General features: G+C 42.7%; 1 protein-coding gene and 1 pseudogene across 5 annotated transcripts in view; both read left to right on the plus strand.

Annotated features, from left to right (window-relative positions):
* Nucleotides 1-23,444, plus strand: part of Hectd1 (HECT domain E3 ubiquitin protein ligase 1) — a 91,681-nt gene extending 68,237 nt beyond the window's left edge. For 4 of the 5 annotated variants that reach the window (XM_041658719.1, XM_041658722.1, XM_041658720.1 and 1 more), the window contains 17 exons: nucleotides 822-955; nucleotides 1,973-2,095; nucleotides 4,377-4,533; nucleotides 7,132-7,354; nucleotides 9,655-9,709; nucleotides 11,749-11,931; nucleotides 12,358-12,565; nucleotides 12,651-12,736; nucleotides 12,904-13,031; nucleotides 14,670-14,871; nucleotides 15,984-16,121; nucleotides 17,275-17,882; nucleotides 20,124-20,202; nucleotides 20,297-20,390; nucleotides 20,989-21,139; nucleotides 22,327-22,471; nucleotides 22,575-23,444. In XM_041658719.1, coding sequence (XP_041514653.1) covers nucleotides 822-955; nucleotides 1,973-2,095; nucleotides 4,377-4,533; nucleotides 7,132-7,354; nucleotides 9,655-9,709; nucleotides 11,749-11,931; nucleotides 12,358-12,565; nucleotides 12,651-12,736; nucleotides 12,904-13,031; nucleotides 14,670-14,871; nucleotides 15,984-16,121; nucleotides 17,275-17,882; nucleotides 20,124-20,202; nucleotides 20,297-20,390; nucleotides 20,989-21,139; nucleotides 22,327-22,471; nucleotides 22,575-22,712 — 2,852 coding nt within the window. In that variant the 3' untranslated portion in view covers nucleotides 22,713-23,444. The remainder of the gene's footprint in view (nucleotides 1-821; nucleotides 956-1,972; nucleotides 2,096-4,376; nucleotides 4,534-7,131; nucleotides 7,355-9,654; nucleotides 9,710-11,748; nucleotides 11,932-12,357; nucleotides 12,566-12,650; nucleotides 12,737-12,903; nucleotides 13,032-14,669; nucleotides 14,872-15,983; nucleotides 16,122-17,274; nucleotides 17,883-20,123; nucleotides 20,203-20,296; nucleotides 20,391-20,988; nucleotides 21,140-22,326; nucleotides 22,472-22,574) is intronic. The other variant, XM_041658721.1, reaches the window with a different exon arrangement.
* LOC121452537 lies at nucleotides 11,008-11,312 on the plus strand (annotated as a pseudogene).
* Nucleotides 23,445-24,748: the final 1,304 nt, after the last annotated feature.

Raw genomic sequence — 24,748 nt, forward strand, 5'->3', positions numbered from 1 at the left:
GTGGTTGCTGGGAATTGAACTCAGGACCTCTGGAAGAGCAGTCAGTGCTCTTAACCTCTGAGCCATCTCTCCAGCCCAGCTTCATTCTTTTTGATTGTCTTAAATTCTGTTTGTCTTCATAAGGCCTTTTTATAAAAGCTTATATTTATAGATATTAGTCCGTTTATTTAGTTAGTTATTTTTTTTTAATTTATTTATTTATTAATGATTTCTGCCTCCTCCCAGTCTTTCTCTGTGTAAACACCCTTTGCTGTCCTGGTCCTCGATCTGTAGACCAGGCTGGCCTCAAACACTCAGAGATCCACCTACCTCTGCTCCCAAGTGCATTAAGGTGTGTGTCACCACCACCTGACTAGTTCATTTATTTATTAAATTCTGTCTTCTGGACATTCTAGCTATGTTTATAATGATATATATGTGATATAACAGTTCTTCACCCATAGTGTATGCTCAGTAGATATTCACGGGTGGAATCCATGACGCCAGTGCATTCTTCACATATTGTATTTCCAGTAACACTCAGAGAATGAAGGTGGGGTTGTATGTATTTTTGTTTTGTTTTAAATATCCTTCACATGGGTGTCCTTTCGTAGATTGTTACAGACTGAAATACACTTCGTGGTCATCCATTTTCTCTGCCATGCTTGTGATTAGTCTCCGTTGTTAATTCTTATCTTGTATGTGTTGATATGTAGGTGGCATCATTTATGCTTGAGCCTTTTGCATTTTACCTTCAGTTTGTACAACCGCAGGTGCAAAGACCCCTTGCTGCTGTGTATTAATTGTGTTGACAATAAGGCTGTTGGCTTTTTCCTTCCTAGATTTTCTTGACAGCTGTCGTGCCAGTACTCTCTTAGCTGAGCTAGATGATGATGAGGATTTGCCCGAGCCTGAGGAGGAAGATGATGAGAATGAAGATGACAATCAGGAGGACCAAGAATACGAGGAGGTTATGGTAGAGAGACTCGCCCATTCCCTTCACTAATATAGGTGTTAGAAGCCAGACATGGTGGTTGTTGACCCAGCATTTGGGGAGTGGAGATAGGAAGATCAGAAATCCAGAGTTGTTCTCAGCACTTGGGGAGTTGAGATTAGTTTGGGCTGCATAAAAGGTTGTCTCAGAAATAAAATAGGTGGGATAAAATATTAAATGACAAAAAAATGTTAGTGGAATGAAGAACTTATTTATTTTAAGACAAGGTTTAAGACAAAGGTAGCTTTGGAGCCTCTCCTAGAACTTGCTCTGTAGACCAAGCTAGCCTCGAACTCACAGATATCGCCTGCCTCTGTCTTCTGAGTGCTGGGATTAAAGGCTTGTGCCACCACCACCCGGCAGGAATGAGGAACTTTTAAAAAACACTTTTTAATATGTATCATTTAGATGGCATATGCCTGGAGCCCACAAGACTGTGGGAAAGATGCTTGCCACTAAGCCTGGTGACTTGAGTTCAGTAATCCCTGGGACTCACAGTGAAAGGAAAGGAGAGACTGGATTCCTCCAGGTTGTCCTCTAACCTCTCCATGTATACCAGGGTACCCGAGTATTCTTACTGTGTATTGCACAGCGAATGGAAAATAAGGGCAGGTGACATGTTGTCCTGTCGCTTGGGCTGAAACAGGAAGATTGAGGGCAGCTTGGGATTCCTAGGAAGTTCTGGTCCAGACTGGGCTATATAACAAAGCTTAGTCTCAAAATAAAGTGGTACTAGAAAGGTTGGAGGTGTGAGTGTGGTGGAGTGCACTCTGCAGACGCACGGCTCTGGGTTCAAGCCCGAGGATTATGGAAACAGGAGCGCACGTGAGTGCCTTAAACTGGAAGACCAGTACACAGTGCACCACAAAAGCAAGCCCCAAGCACCTCATCGGCCAGAGGAGAGAAAGGTTTTTAAGTCACGCTATTCTTGGGCTAGACTGGATGAAGAATGTTGATCAAATCATTAAACATGTGTCTCTTGGTAATTTTGAACTTTAGATTCTGAGACGTCCATCCCTGCAGCGTCGAGCTGGCTCCCGCTCAGATGTGACACACCACGCTGTCACCTCACAGCTGCCACAGGTTCCTTCTGGAGCAGGCAGCCGACCTATCGGGGAGCAGGTACATCCACGTTTACTCCCCCATCATGTGTTTTTACATTCACGGGATACATCATATGCCAGAGGAGGAGGGGCTGCTTTCACCTGAAACCACCTGCCCTGGTGTGTAGGTTCCAGCAGAGAATCCGGGATTTGCTCTGGTATAGAGCAGCCGTGAGTTTCTTATGTGAAACTGCTTCATTTTGGGCTCTGAGTAAAAATGAGCAGATAGTAAAACAGCAGAGGTGTGTAGTAGTTGAAGGAATGCTTTGTTTTTCATTAAGACATCTCAACCAGGTGATGGTGCACGCCTTTAATCCCAGTACTCAGGAGGCAGAGGCAGGTATATCTCTGTGAGTTCAAGGCTAGCCTGGTCTACAGCCTGAGTTCCAGGACAGAGAAACCCTGTCTCACACACACACACACACACACACACACAAAAAAAAAAAAAAATTAAAAAAAAAAAAGGACAAGCACCCTCTAGTCCTTATCCCTACTTTTCTACTCTTTATAGATCACCCCTTCCCCCAGTGTAGATCAGAGGAGGTAAACATTTTCTGTTTGCACTTCGTGGGTCCCAAGAGTTGAATTCGGGTCATGAGATTTGGTGGCAAGTGCCCTTAGCTGTTTGAGTTATCTCATCAGCCCCTTGAGGTGGTGACCTTAGTGGACAGTGGTCACTGTGAGGTGGGCATAGTTCTCACTACACCGCATGAGTTACCTTGCTTCCCCCCACTGACTCTCTAAGTGCTCATCACAGTTTTCAGCGGGAGCGACTCTGAAGTCATACATAGTAGTTCAGGTTCAGGATGCAAGCCTAACACAATAGCCATGTAGTATCAATTTATCAAGTGTTCAAACTTTGAGAGGCGTATGTATGCATGTGTGCCATTTCATTTAACAGTTAAGACTTTCATCTGTTTGCCTTGTAGGAATTCAAAATGCCTCCCAGTGACTCATCCATTTTGTGTGATCCATCTAGTATGAGATGAAATTTACATTAAGAAAATACTTATTTTAAAATAATAGACTCATAGGAAATTAGAAAAGTACTTCAAAAGGTTGCCTGTGACTTTTGCCCAGGTTTTTCTTGATTGTTAGTCTTATGCCACCAAATTGTAAATCAAAGATAGGAAATAGAGATTGTATTTGTTTTTTTGTCTTTAGGAAACTGTGTTAAATCACAGAAAGAAAAGAAGTTCATTCTTTTAAAATCATACCCTTAATACTAACTGTCACAAACTATTTGGAGCTAAAATAAATACGGAGAAGAATGAGATCTACTGTAAATTTATTTTAAAGACTGTAATGTAGAAAGGAAAGAATTGTTTCTTTTAAAAAGAACAAAACAGGGCCTGGAGAAATGGCTCAGTGGTTAAGAGCACTGACTGATCTCCCAGAGGACCCGGGTTCAATTCCCAGCACCCACATGGCAGCTCACAACTGTCTGTAAATCCAGTTCCAGGGGATCTGACACCTTTATACCAATGCACATAAAATATAAATAAATCATAAAAAAGAACAAAACAACAGAGGGGAATTGTAAATAGATTTTAGTTCAGTATCAGATTGAATCTTTCAGATTAGGTAAAATATTTTTGTTTGTTTGTTTTTCAAGACAGGTTTGTTTTTTTTTTGTTTTTTTTTTTTTTGTTTTTTGGTTTTTCGAGACAGGGTTTCTCTGGTTTTGGAGCCTGTCCTGGAACTAGCTCTTGTAGACCAGGCTGGTCTCGAACTCACAGAGATCCGCCTGCCTCTGCCTCCCAAGTGCTGGGATTAAAGGCGTGCGCCACCACCACCCGGCTCAAGACAGGGTTTCTCTGTGCAGCTTTGTAGCCTGTTCTGACAGGCGTTCTGTAGACCAGCCTGGTCTTAAACTCCGGAAATAGAGATTGAATATAGTTCTTTGTCATATTAGCACAGGTACAGATTTTTGTGACCACTGGTCAGTATATATTTGATAAATAAATATGTGTCTTTACACATTTGTATTAGATTACTTCAGTTCAAGTAAAGGAAGTACAGTCCCCATAGAGAACTAAAGATCACCAGCAAGATGGCTCAGAGGCTCTAGCCATCAAGCCTGACAACCCGAGTTTGGTTTCTGAGACTCACATGTTGGAAGGAGAGAACTAGTTCCCTCAAGCTGTCCTCTGCCCTCTACACAGGCATAAAAATTTCACATAAGTAACTAAATGTTATTTAAAATTAAAGGATGACTTACCTTGTGGTTGCCTTATTTGGTAGACATAAGTCAGTTCAGGGATAAGATTGTCACTGTATGTGGAATTTTCCTGCCATAGGAGGAAGAGGAGTATGAAACCAAGGGAGGACGCCGCAGGACCTGGGATGACGACTACGTGCTAAAGCGGCAGTTTTCTGCCTTGGTTCCTGCTTTTGATCCTAGACCAGGTCGTACGAATGTCCAACAGACAACTGACCTGGAGATTCCTCCCCCAGGTACAGTGTATTTCCGTGTGTGGTCTAATATTAATTGGTAACCAGTGAGGTAAAGTGCTGCTTATATTTGCAAGTTAATATTAAAAATTCTTTTTTTTTAAACTCTAAATTGTATAGATGTTGGGACCAGTGATAGGGTTCAATGAGTAATGGAGCTTGCTGCTAAACCTGACAAACTGGTTTCAAACCCTGGAATCCACATGGTAGAAGAAGAAAGCTAATAAACTGTCAGATGATTTCCACAACATGTGGAATTGTGGCACCTCCCTGTCCCATATATAAGTAAATATTTAAAAAAAATAAGTTTAAAAAAAATGCTGTCTTAGGGCTGGGGAGGTGGCTTAGTTGGCAGAACACTTACTTTGCATGTCTGAAGACCTGTTTGGATTCCCAGCACCCATGCAGAAAGGTGGTGGGACTCCCAGGTGGTTCAGCCTTAAAGCAAACAGCCACTGTTCTTGCAGAGGATCCAGATTCAAGTCCCAGCTTCCACACCAGGCAGCTCACAACTGCCTATAAATCAAAACCAGATATTTTAGAGAAGCCAATCACAACTTCTCTCTCTCTCTCTCTCTCTCTCTCTCTCTCTCAAGCAGAGTTGGGGTTTTATAAAAAGGTATTTTAAGATGGGTGTATTGGAACATACCTGCGGTACCATCACATGGAAGGCTGATGATTGAGGGTCAGAGGATCAGAACTTCAAGGCCAGCTTCAGCCTGGACTAGAAGAGACTGCGTCTCAAAACAAGAACAACAAAAAACCTTCAAATGAGAAAAGAAGGGGAGGGAGTAGAATACATACTTTAAGATAGATTTTTTTTTAATTTTAGCATGGGGGCTAAGAAAATTGTTTAGAAAGAAAGATACATTTCAGAGAATGGATATGGACTTCTCGAGGAAGAGTTGTTCTGGGTGTGTGTGTGTGTGTGTGTGTGTGTGTGTGTGTGTTTAGGGACTGAACCTAGGACCTGGACTCATGTGCTCTGCCATGAAGGTTTATCTCTAACAAAGCATTGTTTGTATTTATAAAGTCTTTTAAACAAGGTGTTATTTAAAGGTGGGGTTTTAAATTCTGTTAACTTTGAAAAGCTATCTGCTTCTTCATTCAAGATTTCTAGAGTCAGTTTGCCTGGCTGACAACTTCATCCGCTAACACTTTTTTCATAGGGCTAGGTATGGCGGCACATGCCTTTAATCCTGAAATTTAGGGTCAGAAACAGGTGGACTTCAAGCCCATCTAGGCTGCATTATCAAACTCTGTCTCCACAATAAAACAAAAACTAAAAAAAAAAAAAAAAAAAAAAAAGACTTCACCTTTTTAGGGTATGATAGGTACCTCATGTGCCCCCTCCTACTCACAATACCTAGATCTTAATTTCTGGAACTTAAAACTTCGTTGCCCCAACATGGAGAGAGACTTTGTAGGTAAATTGAGTTAAACACCTTTAGATGGGCCCAGTATCATCCTTGTAAGAATGAGGCAGAAGGATGAGAACCACAGGAGATGTGATGCCAGGGAAGCAAAGATCAGTGATGAGGGCTGTGAGCTAAGGAATGTGGGCATGCACAGCCTCTAGAAGTGAAAAACAGCAAGAAGCTGACTGCGGTGGAGCCTCCAGAAGGAATAAAGGCAACAATTTTGGCTTAAAACTTCAAATCTCAAGAAGAGTGAGAAAATATATTTGTGTTGTAAGAGCACTCATTTTGTAGTAATATTGGATCTCCACATCTCTTTCATGGAGAAAATGATGCTTCTTGTTTGGCAAGGAAGTTAAAAAAAAAGATGATGTTAAGACTTTCATATCATGGTACCTGATTGTGTCCCAGTAAATACCAGGTATTCTAATACATGGTACTTAAAAAAGGTTTGTTGCTAACTATGGTTTTATTGATATAAAGAGACTGTTCCCTATGATTCACAGATTTTTTTTTAATTTAATGTCTTAAAGATAGATACAACTTGAATAAGATGCTCTGTACTCCCTTTGTAGAAGAGCAGTTACTTAAGCAGCACAGGCAGCTCTGTCAGTACTGTTCCTATCCTGATGTACTACTTTGGCCACACATCAGAATATGAGCTCTGCATCCTGCTTTGTGTATGCTAGTGAGTGGAAGGACGTTCATCTTTCTGTGTTCAGTGACAGGGCCATGTTTCAATTAAAGTACAGTGGAATAAAGTCGGTGTAGTGCTCCCATCTCTGAATTCAAGGCCAGCCTGGTCTACAGAGCTAGTTCCAGGACAGCTAGGCTGTTAGACAGGGCAGGGCAGGAGTGGGGGTGGGGTCGCACCACTACTGCCCAGCAATATTTTACTTTTTCAAGTAGGACAGTCAGGGATCATGTTGTCCCGGGTCTGAGAGGCTCGGGAAAGTGGATTGCCATGAGTTCAAAGGCCAGCTTGGAACTTGCTGGACTGTATGGCACATTCTAGGCCACCCTGAACCTCATGATAAGACCTTTTCTCAAAAACCAGAAATAGTAAGTCAAGTAAATCTTGAAGCCAGCGAGTCCTAAGTAGATGCTGTTAAGTGAATGTGTGGCCTGGTCTCCTAGTGCAGTGCCCTGTGTGAGACTGTTTTCCCATCTTTCATATCTTTAGGAACACCACACTCGGAGCTCTTGGAAGAAGTTGAATGTACTCCATCCCCTCGATTGGCTCTCACACTGAAAGTAACTGGGCTTGGAACAACTCGGGAAGTTGAATTGCCACTTACCAATTTCAGATCAACCATCTTTTATTATGTACAGAAATTGCTTCAGCTGTCTTGTAATGGCAATGTGAAATCAGATAAACTTAGACGTATTTGGGAGCCCACTTACACGTAAGAGATTTTGATATTTCAGCAGTCTTTGTTACTGTCTATGAGCAAAGTGTGGAGTCTCTGTATTGTGCATTCCAGGAACAGACAAGATTTGTTTCTTGTTTTATTGCTTTGCAGGGACCAATAAGGCTGCTTCTGACTGCAGCTGTAGGATGGCTAGGCTTTAGAGCTAGAAGGACCTTTAGAGATAGACCCAGGGCTGAGAGCAGTGTTATCTGAATTTTTACAATTGCATGTGATAGAAATAGTAAATTTATCTTACTTGTCCCTTCTGTGGAGTAAGTTAAACTGCTCTATTTACTCCACAAATAATTGTCAATGACCCAACTGGTTTAGTGTGCTTGTGGTCAAATTTGTACCCAAGTTAAACCCCCAAAATTTGACCGGTTTTGTTTCTCAGTTTTAAAATCTATGAAATGAAGCATAGCTGGGCGTTGGTGGTGCACACCTTTAATCCCAGCACTCTGGAGGCAGAGACAGGCGGATCTCTGTGAGTTTGAGGCCAGCCTGGTCTACAAGAGCTAGTTCCAGGACAGGAACCAAAAGCTATGGAGAAACCCTGTCTCGAAAAATCCACAAAAAAAAAACAAACCAATAAATTATTAACACTTAATTTCACTTTTTTTTTTTTTTTCGAGACAGGGTTTCTCTGTGGCTTTGGAGCCTGTCCTGGAACTAGCTCTTGTAGACCAGGCTGGTCTCGAACTCACAGAGATCCACCTGCCTCTGTCTCCCAAGTGCTGGGATTAAAGGCGTGCACCACCACCGCCCGGCTTAATTTCACTTTTGTTAATTTGGTTTATGATCTTTCAGTAGTTCATAATCCTAGACAGTATTTGATAAAAGTAAGGTAGGTATTTTTGAGATAGAAAGTACAGTGATTTTATCACCTCAGATACTCAAAATTGATTTCACTGTCTTGGAAAATAAGCATTTCTTACTGGGTGGCGTTTGTTGACACACGCCTTTATTTCAGTACTGAGGAGGCAGAGCCAGGCGGATCTCTGAGTTTGAGGTCAGCCTGCCCTACAGAGGAGTTCCAGGAGAGCCAGGGCTGTTACACAGAGAAACCCTGTCTCGAAAAAATAACAAAAAAGAGGATAAGCATTTCTTATCATTCTTATTCCTAGCCTTTCTATCTATTACTTTTTTGCCTCATTTTATTTATGTAACTCTAAAAGAAGTCAAAACACTTAGTACATAGAGCATTCATATTGTTAAAAGCTCTGCAGGCTTGGGGCTGTTAAGATGGCACATCTGCCTGGCAGCCAGAGCTCTAGCCGAGAACTGACTCGTGTGTGCATCCAGTGTGCGCACATACGAGTAATTTAAATTAAATTGAAAACTGTAGAATTGATGTATGTATTTGTGGTCTTTTTGGGGTTTTTGTTAGTTTGTTTTGAGATGTGTTAGGAGGCCGCTTGTTTCCTGGCTGCCCAGCAGCTCAGATGCAAAATAACCACACAGAAACTATATTATTTAAAACACTGCTTGATCCAATAGTTCTAGCTTCTTTTTGGCTAACACTTATATCTTAATTTAACCCATTTCTACTAATCTGTGTATCACCACATGTCTGTGACTTTACCCTATATGACGTTCTGGCGTCCATCTTCAGCAGGGCTACAAGGCTTCTCTCTGACTCTGCTTTCTTTTTCCCAGCATTGAGTTTAGTTTTCCCTGCCTACCTAAGTTCTGCCCTATCAACAGGCCAAGGCAGTTTCTTTATTCCACAGTGGTATTGAAGGCACACAGAGGGGAACACATCAGAGACAAGCTTTTTCTGTGTTGTCCCCACCTGTCCTTTGTTTTGTTTTTTAAAGATGGCGTCTCACATAGCAAAGGTTGTCCTCAAACTTGCTATGTAGTAAAGGATGACTTTGAACTTATGATCCTCCTGCCCCCTCTTTCTTACTCATACTTTACTTACTTACTGGACATGTAGCACCACACCTGGTTGATGTGTGCTTTCTTTGGAATGTTTTGTCTAAAAAATACTTTTTGAGCCATACAAGTGTCATGTGGCTCTAATCCCAGCATTTGGGAGGCAGAATACCGTCAGCAGAATCAGTTTTGAGGTCAACCTGGGATATACTGTAAGAGTCATTGGAAAGAGTAAGGTTGGAAATAGACTTCAGTGCTAGAATATTTGCTGACAACTCCTTGAGTTCAAGTTCAGTGTTTAATGAAATGTATATCTAATGAATGACCTCATTAACTTATATTTTCAGATTAGATCTTTATTGGAAATAAGTATATATTTGGTTTATGAATTAATTAAATAATGTCTTCATGTTTAGAATCATGTATAGAGAAATGAAGGATTCTGATAAAGAAAAAGAAAATGGGAAAATGGTAAGTTATTTTTACACAATGGGGCCTAGATGTTTAGTGAAAAATGTGAAGAGTGTCTTAGTGAGTGTTTTATAGTTGTGAAGAGACACCATGGCCAGCTCTTACAGGATTGGGTGCTTGTTTCCAGTGTCATAATAGCAGGCGGCATGGCAGCAGGCGGGAGTGGTGCTGGAGAAGTCGCTTCATCCTGTTCTGCAGGCAGCAGGAAGAAAGAAGGGGCCTGTTTTGAACTTTTGAAACCTCATAGCCCACTGCCAGTTACACACTTCCTCTACTAAGGTCATACCTCCTAACATATCTGTTCCTATCAAAGAGCTCCACTCCCTGATGACTAAGCATTCAAATCTACGAGCCTATGAAGACATTCAATTCCCTGGCCCTCATAGCTTTCTAGCCACATAATGCAAAACTGCATTCAGTCCAACTTCAAACGTTCCCACAATCTATCAGAGTCTCAACAGTGTTTAAACAGTCCAAAGTTTGCCAGGTAGTGTTGGTGCACACCTTTAATCCCAGCAGATCTCTGTGAGTTTGAGGCCAGCCTAGTCTACAGAGCAAGTTCCAGGAGAGGCTCCAAAGCTCCAGAGAAACCCTGTCTCGAAAAATAAAACAAAATGTCCAAAGTTCAAATATTCTGAGACTAGTGGCAATCTCTTAACTGTAACCCCTTGTATAAATCAAAATGCAGGTCCCATACTTATAACATACAATGGCACAGAGTATATGTTACTATTCCAAAAGGAAGCTAAGAGCCAAATAAGGGACTTCTCAACCAAAGCAGGACCAAAAATCAGCTGGGCAAACTCAGACTCTGTATTTCCATGTGCCCTTTGGATCCCTAAGTTCTTTCAGCTTTGTTGACTGCAGCACACCTCTCTCGGGCTGAGTCCACTCCCTGTTAGCAGCTCTCCTTGGCAGGTATCTTACAATTGTAGCTTCTCCAAGGCAATCTAGGCTTCACTTTCACAGTTCCATGGAGCGACTTTTCTAGGCCTCCCTGCAGGAACACCCATGACATATGCCTTGCCTCAGCTGTTTTTCAGAGAGGGAGAGCACAGCCCCTTTCTTGTAGCCTTGACTGTAAATCCAGAGCCATGTTCCCAGAGTTGCCACGTCCTGCTCCTTGCTGGGGCTGGACCTTGGCCCCTTAGTCCAATTACATCAGCACATTGTCCTTTTTTGCGGTGCTATTAATCCAAAACTCAGTTTTGCCTTAGGCAGATTTTTAGGACAAGGGCAAAAGGCAGCCACATTCTTTGGCTAAAATATCATAAGAGCCCTCTCCGCCTGATCGCCGCCATCATGGACACGAGTCGCGTGCAGCCCATCAAGCTCGCTAGGGTAACCAAAGTGCTGGGCAGGACCGGTTCGCAGGGACAGTGCACGCAGTCCGTGTGGAATTCATGGATGACACCAGCCGTTCCATCATCCGAAATGTCAAAGGTCCCGTTCGAGAGGGAGACATGCTCACCCTATTGGAGTCAGAAAGAGAGGCTCGGAGGTTGCGCTGACTGACCTTCCTGCTGGGTCCTGAGTATACACCACTTGGCCCATGATGACCTGCGACTATTAAATAAAACATTTGTATTGTTTTAAAAAAAAATATCATAAGAAAAGAATAGTTTCTAGGCCACTTACTGATATTGTTATCCTCTGAAACTTGTTGAGCTGAGAGAGTCGAGGGTGAGAGGAGAGAGACAGAGAAAGCCGGCCTGGTCCGGGCTTTTGAAACCTCAAAGCCCACCACTAGTGACACGCTTCCTCCAGCAAGGCTACACTTCCTAGTATTTCTAAAGCTTTCAGACAGTTCCACTCCCAGGCAGGTACGCCTTTAATTATATGAGTCTGTGGTTGCCATCTTATTTAAACCAACCCAAGGAGAAAAAACAGATTGTATCACAGTTGAGGAGGAAGGAGACTGGCGCTGAACTCTTGAAGTTAGACTAAGTTGCATGATCTCATGGCTGTGTCTGTAATGCATGTAAGACATCACAGACCCCATTACTGGGAGAGGCCTCTGTTTGGTTTTCCTGCCGTAGGGCTGCTGGTCTATAGAGCATGTGGAACAGTACCTTGGCACTGATGAACTACCAAAGAATGATCTGATAACCTACCTGCAGAAGAACGCAGACGCCGCTTTCCTGCGCCACTGGAAATTAACCGGCACTAATAAAAGTATTAGGAAAAACAGAAACTGTTCTCAGCTCATAGCCGCATATAAGGTATATATTGTACTAAAGTATTGGTTTGAGTGGGAATGGCTTGCGCTTTGTTTTAGCTTTAGAACTGAGGGCTAGGGTACAGCTCAGTGCTGTAGAGTGCTAACACAGCACGCACCAGACCCTGGATTAGATGCCCAGCACCGAAGAAGATAAGGAAACAGCAAGAGCATCTGGAGAGTTTGAGTGGCGTGGTTAATGTGTCAGTGCTAAGGTGCAGATGCCCCTGGGCTGTGGAACGCGGTGGACCAAAGCTTGGGCTTTCATTTCCTTTGACAGTGTGAATGATTTTGAATAAGCTTTTTGTCTTGTGGGATAAATGGTTATTTCAAAAATAAGAAAAATTTCAACAATCATATTAATACTAAGAATAATGAATGATTTTCTTGAAAAAGTGATTGATTGCTAATTTTGCTCTTTGTCTTTCAGGATTTTTGTGAGCATGGAACAAAGTCTGGATTAAACCAGGGGGCAATTTCTACTCTTCAAAGTAGCGACATTCTTAATCTGACAAAAGAGCAGCCTCAGGCGAAAGCTGGCAACGGCCAGAACTCCTGTGGAGTGGAAGATGTCCTTCAGCTCCTGCGCATTCTGTATATAGTTGCCAGTGACCCTTACTCCAGAATATCCCAAGAAGGTCCGTAAGAAATCTTCCTTATTTCTGGATCAGTTGAAAAACAGGGTTGTTTTTTTTTTATTAATTGTGTTAATTAACTTTGCAGATGGTGATGAGCAGCCTCAGTTTACTTTTCCACCTGATGAATTTACTAGTAAAAAAATCACCACAAAAATCTTACAGCAGATCGAGGTAATCGCCTGGGTGACCTTTGATGAGCCTTCCTTTGTGTGCCTTTCTCTCCTCTCTGCCTCTGATTATCCTCTTTCCTCTGCAGTACTCCTTCACATAGTCTTTGGTGTTCATTATTGATTTCACTTAATGCTCTTAGCACTAAGCTGTTGCTTGTTAACCCACAGGAACCATTGGCTTTGGCGAGTGGGGCTCTGCCAGACTGGTGTGAACAGTTAACCAGCAAGTGTCCTTTCTTGATTCCATTTGAAACTAGGCAGCTTTATTTCACCTGTACAGCATTTGGTGCATCCAGGTAGGAAGTGACCCTTTTGATGTTTTTAGAATTAAGGTGTCTTTCATTATAGAAGTTGAGAATATGCATGTGCGCTGCTCGGGTGGATGGAGGGATGCATTGTGTCTGGGAAGGGTTGTCAACACTTGGACGTTGTCCACGCTCACTTGGATGCAGACGCTTTGTTGGTACAGCATGGATTGCATCGATTTCTATTTCCTAACACTCAAGAATTCTTTGGCAACTTACAAAATCCTCAGTAAATCAGACTGAATGCTGGTAAATCGCATTTCATTTTTATTTAGCGCACTAGAGTCTAACCCAGCCTCAGTAAATGCTGGATAAGGTCTTGGTCACTGAGCGGCAGCCCCATCCTTTGCAGACATTGTTAATATTTGCCTGTGCCTTCTACCTGGTGACTTTTCTCTTTCTACTGGCTCGTGTATAGCGGATTTGATTTTGTCCTGTCTCCTCCTCTAGACCACAGCTTCACAAGAGCAGGGTTTTTTGTTTGTTTTTTTTTTCTCTTTAGCTCTTTGGTTCCCTATTGTGGTTGAAACGTGAAACAGTGTGTATTGGAGGTGTTAAATATTTTTCTCGGTGGGTGAAGATGATTGGCACTGAATGCCAGGACCTGAGTTCAGTCCCTGGAACCCATGTGGCTGAATTAAAGAGCTGATTTCTGAGAGTTGCCCTATAATCTCCACATGTACACTTGGGGACACACACAAAATTCTTTTAATGTCTTAAAATACCCATTTTAGGAATGGAGAGATGGTTCAGCTGTTAAAGGCTAGGCTCACAACCAAAAATATAAGAGTTTGGTTCCCAGCACCCACTGCTGCCTATCCAGCCACACACACACACACACACACACACACACACACACACTCCATTTTAATGGTAGTTGTCAGTGCCTTTCATAGTAATAAAGATAGCATAACCAATTTTTTGTTTCTCATGACACTATTTTTATGTATTATTTAATGTTTGCATCACAGACCTTTAATATTATTTAATTGATAAAATAACAAAGAAAATATATAGCTAGTTCTTTCTCTTTCTTTAAGGAAGGTTATAACAAAATGAATTTTATTAATTTTTACTTAATGAATTGCTATTTGAAATTAACTAGCTAGGTATATTTGTTTACAGCTATAATTCCAGCACTCTGGAGGCTTAGGAAAGAGGATTGTTAGGTAAGAGGCCAGCCTGAGCTACATAGTGAGTTCCAGGCCATCCTGGGATACAGAGACACTGACTGTTGTTGTTTTTTTTTTTTCTTCCTTCGAGTTAGGTTTCTCTGTAGCTTTGGAGCCTGGAACTAGCTCTTGTAGACCAGGCTGGCCTCGAACTCACAGAGATCCGCCTGCCTCTGCCTCCTGAGTGCTGGGATTAAAGGCGCGCGTCACCACTGCCCGGCGACACTGACCTTTTTTTTTTTAACCAAATAAATTACCTGACTGAACACTTTTTTGAGATTCTAACGCGGCAGCACATTGTGTTCCTGTAATCTTGGGAATCGGGTAATAGATACAGGAAACGCCTGTCTCCAAACAACATTTAAAAACAATTGCAAAGCAGTCCCTTCATTCTGTGCCTTCTGCTGCTGACTTAGCCACTGTCTAAGTATATAAGGATTTTGGTGGTGTGTTTCAGGGCAATAGTGTGGCTACAGAATCGACGAGAAGCCACAGTGGAGCGAACAAGGACCACCAGCAGTGTGAGGCGAGATGATCCTGGGGAGTTTAGAGTTGGTCGGCTCAAGCATGAAAGAGTAAAAGTTCCACGTGGTGAATCCCTGATGGAGTGGGCTGAGAATGTCATGCAAATACACGCAGATCGGAAATCAGTTCTAGAGGTAACCTCATGTAAAGTAAAGCTTTTTGGTTTTTTATGGGAAAGAATGCATGGGAACCAGGGAAGCTATCTTCACTGTGTAAACCATGGCAGACAACAAGAGGATTTCCTCCCCCTGTGCAGAGCCTTTCTTCCAGGCAGAGCATCTCAGAATGCCTCCCCTCTTCCTCTCTTGATTATCAACATCTGCGCCATGACCTATTTATTGACCACGTTGGACTGGGCAGAACACACAAGGGATTATTTTTGGCTAGCTACATTTTTCCCTTCCATTAAGCTGTGCTTTTGTAGTATTGCCTCCCCTAAAGTGTGGTGGTGTTGACCCCGCAGCAGCTGGCAGTACTTACTGCAGGATGATGCTGTGGGCATTTCTGGGTCTTACCCCATTTACACAGTGACCTGTCATGGATGTGACCATCACAGACTGGCTACATCAGATGTCGTAAGTCTCTAGATGTGCAAGGTTTTATTACTGTTGCTATTTATAGATCCGGCCTGTCTCTGCCTTCTGAGTGCTGTAATTACAGGTATGTATCGCCACTGCCTGACTCATCATTTAAGTTTTTCTGAAAATTTTCCTATCATTTTTGCATCAGATAGAGTGTATTCAGAAGCCTCCAAGGTGATTGCTTAAAGTCACAACTGTAGAATTTAGGTGTTGGGTCATAAAACCCAGGTAGAAAAAACCTATATACCATCCTTGCTTCAAGTAAATGGTTGAGATTTGGTTTCTTCTGATGGAAAGATGAGATTTGATTATTCTGCTGAGTCATGAGATAGAATCTCCAGAACAAGTAACTAAAGCATGCACAGTGCTCAGCGCAGTGCCTGATGGTCCACAGGGGGAAACGAAGGCTTCAGAGTCCCAGAATCCTGTTCTGAAAAAGGAGATGGATGGATGCTACTGGATGTGTGCGACAGAACTGATTCATTTAAAAGATGGTCAGGAGTGGGGGCACACGCCTTTCCATGAATTTGAGCCTGGCCTGGTCTACAAAGCCGAGTCCTAGAATAGCTAGAGCGGTTATACAGAGAAGTCCTGTCTCTGAAGAAAACACCAACAAAATGTCCTACAAAGTGACCTTTTCTTTACCATTCTATCCTTGTTTTTAGGTTGAATTTTTAGGAGAAGAAGGAACTGGCTTGGGACCCACTTTGGAGTTTTATGCACTTGTGGCAGCCGAATTCCAGAGGACTGACTTGGGGACGTGGCTTTGTGACGACAACTTCCCAGATGACGAGTCTCGTCATGTGAGATCTGGTTCTCATCTTGGGCTTTCACACAATGTTAGAATGTGCTGTGCCGGGTGTTTTGGCTATACTTGTTTTTTTGAACTTTTAAATTTTTTAACTTTATGTATATGAGTGTTTTCTGGATGTTTGTACATGTATGTGCCACATGTGTGCCTAATGCTGGGGGAGCAGATCTAGCCATTGGATTACCTGGAACTGGAGATATAGAGGCTTGTGACCACCATATGAGTGCTTGGAACTGAACCCAGTTTCTCTGCAAGAACAGACAGTGTGCTCTTAACCTGCTGGGCCAGCTCTCGGGTTCCCTAGCTGTACTTTTAAAGATTGTTGTTTATTTATTTATTTAAGACCCCATTCCCACCCCCAATACTGAGGCTCAAACCCAGTGCATTATGGATACTAGGAAAACAGTTTACCACAGAGCCACATTGGCAGTGCTTGTTTTTCATAGAGAGAGTGTGAGTGTGACGTGTGGAGATGAGAGGACCACTTTCAGAAGTTGGTCTCCTACTGCATGTGCGCTCAGGCCAGCAGGCTTGACGGTGAGTGCATCTGTGTGGACAAGTGTATGCATGCACTACTGTGTACACATGCTGTGTTATCTGTGGAAACCAGCTTGTGGGAAGAGTCCACTCTCTGCATGCACCATCGGGGTCACAGATACTGAGCTCTGGTAATTGGGCGTGGTGGCAGAGCTCTAGCACAGTTAACCGTCTTGACAGCCCTAGTTTTGGTTTTGGTCTCACTTTTTGGCCCAGACTGGCCTATACTTTTATTATTGAATAACCTTAGTGCCATTAAAATATTTAAGGATTAGCCGGGCGGTGGTGTCGCACACCTTTAATCCCAGCACTCGGGAGGCAGAGGCAGGCGGATCTCTGTGAGTTCGATACCAGCCTGGTCTACAAGATCTAGTTCCAGGACAGGCTCCTAAACCACAGAGAAACCCTGACTCAAAAAACCAAAAAAAAAAAAAAAAAAAAATTTAAGGATTAAATTTGTTTGCCAAAGTTAATTAATGTTCATACATCTTTAAATGACTAAATTTTTAAAAAGTGTTTCATGTTTATGAATCTTTTAGATGGTAATAGATGGTTTGATAACTTTTTTTATTTATTTATTAGTTTATTGTGTTTCTTTTAAAACCTAGGTTGATCTTGGAGGTGGGTTGAAGCCTCCTGGATACTACGTGCAGCGGTCCTGTGGGCTGTTCACAGCACCATTCCCACAGGACAGTGACGAGCTGGAAAGGATCACAAAGCTCTTCCATTTCCTTGGCATTTTCTTAGCCAAATGTATTCAAGACAATAGACTGGTGGACTTGCCTATTTCTAAGCCTTTCTTTAAACTTATGTGCATGGGGGACATTAAAAGCAATATGAGCAAACTGATCTATGAATCACGAGGCGACAGAGACTTGCACTGTACAGAAAGTCAGTCGGAAGCGTCCACAGAAGAAGGTCATGACTCTCTCTCAGTAGGAAGCTTTGAAGAGGACTCAAAGTCAGAATTTATCCTCGATCCCCCTAAACCCAAACCCCCAGCTTGGTTTAATGGAATTTTGACTTGGGAAGATTTTGAACTAGTAAATCCGCATAGGGCCAGATTTTTAAAAGAAATTAAAGACCTTGCTATCAAGAGGCGCCAAATTTTAGGCAATAAAAATCTTTCTGAAGATGAGAAGAACACAAAGTTACAGGAATTAGTGCTCAAGAATCCATCAGGTTCTGGACCTCCACTTAGCATCGAGGATTTAGGGTAAGATTTATGTATTTATTCTTTGACCTAACAAATGAGGAATTAAAGGTTTCTGTTTCTGTTTCTCTGTCCCTGTGGGTCTCTGGCATATAAGTAGAGGCGGGAGCACACTGATGGGCGCTAGAGGGTAGTGGGATCTGTTTGAACTTCAACACTGTGTCGGGTGGACGGCTCGGTCCGAGTGGTGCTTGTCTAGTGTGTGTGAAGCCCTGGGTCTTCCGCACTGCAGAGAACCCTGCCTGTGGGCATGTGCCTAGAATCCCAGTCTCGGAGCATGCAGGCAGGAAAATGAAGAGTTTAAGGTTACCGTTCACTACATAGAAAATTTGTGGCTAGCCTGGTATACATAAGACATTGCCTTAAAAGATAAAAAACCAAACATTAATCAAATTTTTGGAGGATTATCTGATTTTTCAAATATGATAAATTTGTATCTTGTATAAAAAATTCAAAGCCAGTGCTGGAGAGATGGCTCAGTGGTTAAGAGCACTGAGTGCTCTTCCCAAGGACCCGGGTTCAATTCCCAGCACCCACAAGGCAGCTTACAACTGTCTGAAGATCCAGTTCCAGGGGATCTGACACCTTCACACCAATGCACATAAAATAAAGTTAAATAAACCATAAAAATAACAATAATAATAAAAAAGGACCTGATAAAAAATAAAAAAAATTCAAAGCCAATATATGGACAACTCTCAGTTAGTGTATGTAGCCTACTGTGTAAAAGTCAGAGGTGACTGGCATGTAAACCTCTGTTGGCTGTGTCGACTAATTCTGATCCTGCAGCTCTAGTACATTTCTTTCTGCAGAAAATTGTCATACCTTCTAGTACATTTGCAGATGTTTTGAATGTTTGCTAGTAATTATAAGAATTAGACACTCATAACGCTACACGGGTGTTTTCATCATAGGTGGACCACATAAACAAGGTAGGCTTCATACAATTAAAATGGACTTAAAATTCTGTCACTTGATTTCTTCATTGTATCTTTCCTGTATTTACCTGTTTTTAGTCACAGATATTTACCATTATGATACTCAGTAATGCAACTTGCTGTACAAGTTTGAAGCCAAGTAGTAGTATGCTGTTTGTGGTGTAGTAAAATGTACCATCTAGATTCGTTTAAGTATAGTTTATGTTTGTGCAACAGAAATGTTGCCTAGTGGCACATGTCTGAGACTGTGTATCATTAGGGTTAGATAACAGCCAGTTGTGTGTGCCTTTGGTCTGAGCACTTGGGACTGAGGCAGGCAGGTCTCTGAGCTCAGCAATAGTGTGGTCTACAAAGTGAGTTCCCGGCCACATAGCTACAAGCTGAGATGCTGTCAAAAGAAAAAAAAAATCAAAGTATGAGATAGATATGTTAAAGGATTTGTTTTCCTCCTGAGTATACTAAATACACACTTTGTATACATTGTAAACAACAAGTGAGGCAATGGGAGACGGGCCTTACAAACATGCTCTTACAATAATTCATTGTGGAAATTTTGAGTCAAGTAAATCAGACAAGCTATGTTTTCATGTCGTCTTTGCAAAGTCAGACAGGTTTGCAAGCATTTGGCCTAATAGTTTTCATGCACAAGGTTTTTCCCTTTAAGACTCAGCCTCTTACACAAGGGTCTGGGTTTAATCTTCAACATTTCCAGTAAATGAATAATGAGATGTGGGTATGCCTGATTTTACTGTCTGCTGGTGTGCAGGTTTGTGTTGGTGGAGCATGGGAGCATTTATGATTTTTGTAGCACTGATAGATGTAGCATACTTTTCTTTTGTGCCACCAACCAGCTCCCCTAATAAGACATGGAGACTTATTAGTAATTATGAATGCTTGGCTTTATCTTTTCTTCCATTCGCTCTTGTAACTTGTTTTAACCTGTTCCCCTTTATCTACATTTTGCCTTGGGGCTTTTTACCTTTCTTCCCTTCTGTATGTCCTACCCCGTGTCTGACTGGCTGGCCCAGGGTGTCCCTCTCTCCCTCATTCTCCTTGTTATCTCTCCCTCTCTTTCTACTTATCTGTGCCTACCAGCGCTGCCTGTCCCTCTGCTGCCTAGCTATTGACCATGCAGCTTTTTACTAAACCACTCAGCTGCCGTAAGCAGGCAAGGTAAAACAGCAACACATCTTTACATAATTTAATGAATCAGTGTAAACAATGTACCACATCTTTGCTTGGTTAAAGTGATAGTCCACAACGGTCATAAATGCTGCATAGTAACCAAATCTTTTTGAACTTTCAGGTTAAATTTCCAGTTCTGCCCTTCTTCAAGAATATACGGCTTCACAGCTGTGGATCTCAAGCCAAGCGGGGAAGATGAGGTAAAGATTTGCTCCTAGTGCAGTGGTTGGGCTCCGAAAGAGCCTCTTGTGTAAACAGGTGAAATGAACTAATGCTGCCAAACCTTCCTTACAGATGATAACAGTGGATAATGCAGAAGAATATGTGGATCTGATGTTTGACTTCTGTATGCATACGGGTATTCAGAAACAGATGGAAGCCTTCCGAGGTAATTTTATTTTATTTTATTTTTTTTTTTTTTTTCCGAGGTAATTTTAAAGGACCGCGCATCCCCTTTCCTTTGACATTAGCGTCATCACTGCTGAGTGTCACTGAACTGGCCCCGGGTTCTGGTCCTCAGATAGGTAGTTAGGTCCTGCAGCATAGTCAGGACAGGTTTGAACACTTAAGTGATAATATACCTTCTCCCGCTCCTCTAGAGACTTCTGGCCCTCATACTCATTTCTTCATTTGTAAATGGACATGAGTTTGTACACGTGCGACAGTGCACGATGAGGGTGGATTGCACTGTAGTTCACTCGAAAGCGTGAACACAGCCTTGGCTGCTTTGTGACCCAGCTGTTAAGGTCAGACTGGAGAGCTGTGGTGACAAGGATCTGGCTATAGACTGTAGTGACCAGAAACTCTTCTGCTCGCGTTTGTGATGTTGAGCATTGGTTTCCTTTGTGTGTGTGTGGTGGGGGGGAAGTGGGGATGGCCACTGTCCTGCAGCTTTTGGATTCTAGTTGGGCTTTTTGTCATCATGTCTTAGGAACTGAGTTGTGCTTTTTGTGTATGTGTGTGTTTTTGGTGTCTCTGTGATGTAGATGGGTTTAATAAAGTTTTTCCAATGGAGAAACTAAGTTCCTTCAGCCATGAGGAAGTCCAGATGATTCTCTGTGGAAATCAGTCTCCATCCTGGGCCGCCGAGGACATCATCAATTACACTGAACCCAAGCTTGGCTATACACGTGACAGGTACGTGCTGCTAATTTCCAAGGAACAAACTCTTTCATGCCTAAAAATCCACTGGCAGCTTTTCTAAATGTAGTTTTAGAAAACTACATTCACAGAGTGTGTGTGTGTGTGTGTGTGTGTGTGCGCGCACACACACACACACAAGCATCAGGGATGGCAAGATGGCTGCCACGGGGGGCTGAGAGCATTCACATGACTCAATCACGGCTCGTGTTTCGTCTCCTGTTCTTACAGCGTTTAGTCGTTGTTTGTTGTTGTTGTTGTTGTTTGTTTCTGGAGACAGGGTTTCTCTGTGTAGCTCTGAGTATCCTGGAACTCTTCTGTAGACCAGGTTGGCTTTTAACTCACAGAGATCCGTTTCCCTCTGCCTCCCGAGTGCTGGGATTAAAGGCGTGCGCCACCACTGCTGACTAGTCATTATTCTTTGGGTTTTTGTTGTTGTTGTTTGTTTGTTTTCCAAGACAGGGTTTCTCTGTGGCTTTGGAGCCTGTCCTGGAACTCGCTCTGTGGACCTGGTTGGCCTCAAACTCACAGAGATCCGCCTGCCTCTGCCTTCTGAGTGCTGGAATTAAAGGCATGCACCACCACATGGCAAGTAATTTGTATACCCTTAGGCTACATTGCATTGATGTTAATGTTTACTGAAGTGTAACAGAGAAGCACACAGATTTTATATCCAGCTTCAGGAATGAATGTAAGAAACAGCTTTAGGGAGTTCTGTACACCCTCTCTGGGCTGGCTCCTGTGAGCAGGGTGATTAGACAACCCATTTGCCTGTTCCCTTTGTTGGTAGGTAGTGTTTTGTTTTACTTCTGTAAACTATGTCACAAAGTTTGATTATTTCACTGATGGAAATGATCAAGTGCACTCTAATAAATGTTCCTTAGCTGGTAATGATGCAAGTGTATCTTAGACTGACTCTGAGCCTGTTGTGTGTTTAATCTTGTCCTACTGTGGCAGGAGATAGCCTTGCCTAACTGGGCAGTTGCTAGCAGTCTTGTTCTGCTTGTGTATGCTGTGTGTGGGGTGTGGGAGGGTGTCCTGTTGACTCATAAGGCAGGCTTGTTCCTCTCGCATGTGTATATTGCTCGGGGACTGAGTTGTTGATGCACAGGTAGTATAATGGTGTGTCTTGGTTCATTTCCGTCTATGGCCAAATGAACATAGCTGTGTTTTTGTTCTTTCAGTCCTGGTTTCCTCAGGTTCGTGAGGGTTTTGTGTGGCATGTCCTCAGACGAAAGGAAAGCATTCCTGCAGTTTACCACTGGCTGCTCAACTCTGCCCCCGGGTGGACTGGCCAACCTGCACCCCAGGCTCACAGTCGTGCGAAAGGTACAGACCAGCCTGTGGAGAATCCAAAGGGAACCTAATGCCATTGGGACTCAGAGGCAGTAGGAGAGGCACTCATGCTGTTGTTTTCCCTTCCTTGCTGCAGGTCGACGCTACTGATGCAAGCTATCCGTCAGTCAATACTTGTGTCCATTATCTGAAGTTACCTGAGTATTCTTCTGAGGAGATCATGAGGGAGCGCTTGCTAGCTGCTACAATGGAGAAAGGCTTTCATCTCAATTGAGGTTTGGGATGCAGAAAGAGACAGCAGAGACGGGGCCGAGAGAAGCCTCTTGCTTTGTTTGCGGAGAAGTGTGATCCTCACACTAATGACGTTTGCCTTGTTTTCCACCAGGAAGGCTTCGAGAACACCTGGAATAGGTTCCTTAGCTGCTAATGACAAAGTAAATCCCTTCCTACCCAGCCAGCAGGTCCCAGCACAGGCACTGTGCTGCTTTTCAAGGGCTCACGGGACTGGAAAGGTGGTTCTGCCTAACTGTGTACCAAGTGTCAGCGTTTCATACTCCATACACTACAGTTGCCGTCACTGATCCCCGTTTGCTGGCTTCTTAGCTACTTGGTCAAAATCCTGCTTCCTTAAAACATAGAGTGTTAATGGGCATCTCGAGCTTTTTCTTTTCCTTTTTATGCTGCCTGCACTACCAGAGTGTTCTAGTGTTCTCTGTTGTCCAGCCCAGAATCATGCACAGCCTTTTAGTTCTTTGAGGTGGGAGTTCATTTTTTCCTAAATACCATCTTAAAAAAGATGGAATTCTGAAGTGTGTTTGTGCAGCTCAAAAATAAAGCTATAGTAACGGAGGGAAACACTGGTCTCGGTGCAAGGCACACTCGCAGCAACATTTATGTTTGGTTGTCTTTCCTTTGTATATTATAAACTTTTATTTAACTTGTTGCAGTTGGACGTGAGTTTCTGAAATGTATGCTCAACAATAATCATTAAAGTGTTTGCAGCGTAGAAAACTGTGTCGTGCCGCTGTTTCCCTGCAGCCAGCAGACCTAAGAACTTCACTCCGCACCGTGCTGTAAATTACCTTTTTAAAAAAACAAAATAAAATATAAAACAAAAGCTTGGAGGTGTTGGCGCACGCCTTTAATCCCAGCACTTGGGAGACAGAGGCAGGTGGACCTCTGAGTTCGAAGCCAGCCTGGTCTACAAAGCAAGTTCTAGGACAACCAGATCTGTTACGCAGGGAAACCCTATCTCAAGAAACCAAAAAAAAAAGATAGACAAACCAAAAAAAAAGTCAGGAGTACCATATAAATACTAAGCTGAAGCGCTGAAGCCAGGCAGTGGTGGCTTACACTTTAATCCCAGCACTTGGGAGGCAGAAGCAGGTGGGTCTCGGTGAGTTCATAGCCAGCATGGTCTACAGAGCGAATTCCAGGACAGCCAGGGTTGTTACACAGAGAAACCCTGTCTCAAGAAACGAAAACAAAAAAAAAAATATTGAGCTGAAAGCTAATTGACATACTCAGAGGACCTAATGCTTGCTGCTCTAATCGCTGTATGAGTTTGTGTGAGCTTTGCAGCTCAGGTCCACCCATGAAATCCACTTCACCTTCCCAGATAGATCTGTGTGTTCCCTCAGATCGCTTCCTTTATGCCTAGCATCTCTGGGTCTACAGATTGTAGTTTTGCTATCATTTGTTTAATGGCTAGTATCCACATAAAAGTGAATTTCTCCTTCTGGGTCTGGGTCACCTCATTTTCACTGATTAGGGAGTTGTTCAGTTTCCAGGAGTTTAAGCTTTCTGTTGTTTTGCTATCCAGTTTTAATCTATGGGTCTGATATGATGCAAGGAGTTTTCTTGTATCTATCGAGACTTGTTTTGTGTGACTTGGAAAAAGTTTTGTGAGATGCAGAGAAAAAGGTATATTCTTTTGTGTTTGGGTGAAATGTTCTGTGAATATCTGTTGGCTCCATTGTTTCTGTCTGTTGGAGAGAGCTGGGTATTGAAGTGTCCTGCCGTCAGGGTATGACCTGCAGCAGTGGTTTACAATCTTTGGTGTCCTTGCGTGTAGGCCGTGGTTGTTAAAAATCAAAAGTGCCGCCTTGGTGGCACTTTCCTCCGATGAGTAGGTAGTGTCCTTCCTATCACTTCTGCTAAGTTTTAGTTTGAAGTCTATGTTATTAGATATTAAAATGGCTTCACCAGCTTGTTTCTTAGGTCCATTTGCTTGGAATATCTTATTCCAATCCTTTACCCTGAGGTAATGTCTATCCTTGATGTTGAAGTGTGTTTCTTGGATGCAGCAGA

Source organism: Microtus oregoni, unplaced genomic scaffold (genome assembly GCF_018167655.1).
Source record: "Microtus oregoni isolate MIOR12 unplaced genomic scaffold, Mior012 000009F_ref0000495, whole genome shotgun sequence".
Taxonomy (NCBI): domain Eukaryota; kingdom Metazoa; phylum Chordata; class Mammalia; order Rodentia; family Cricetidae; genus Microtus; species Microtus oregoni.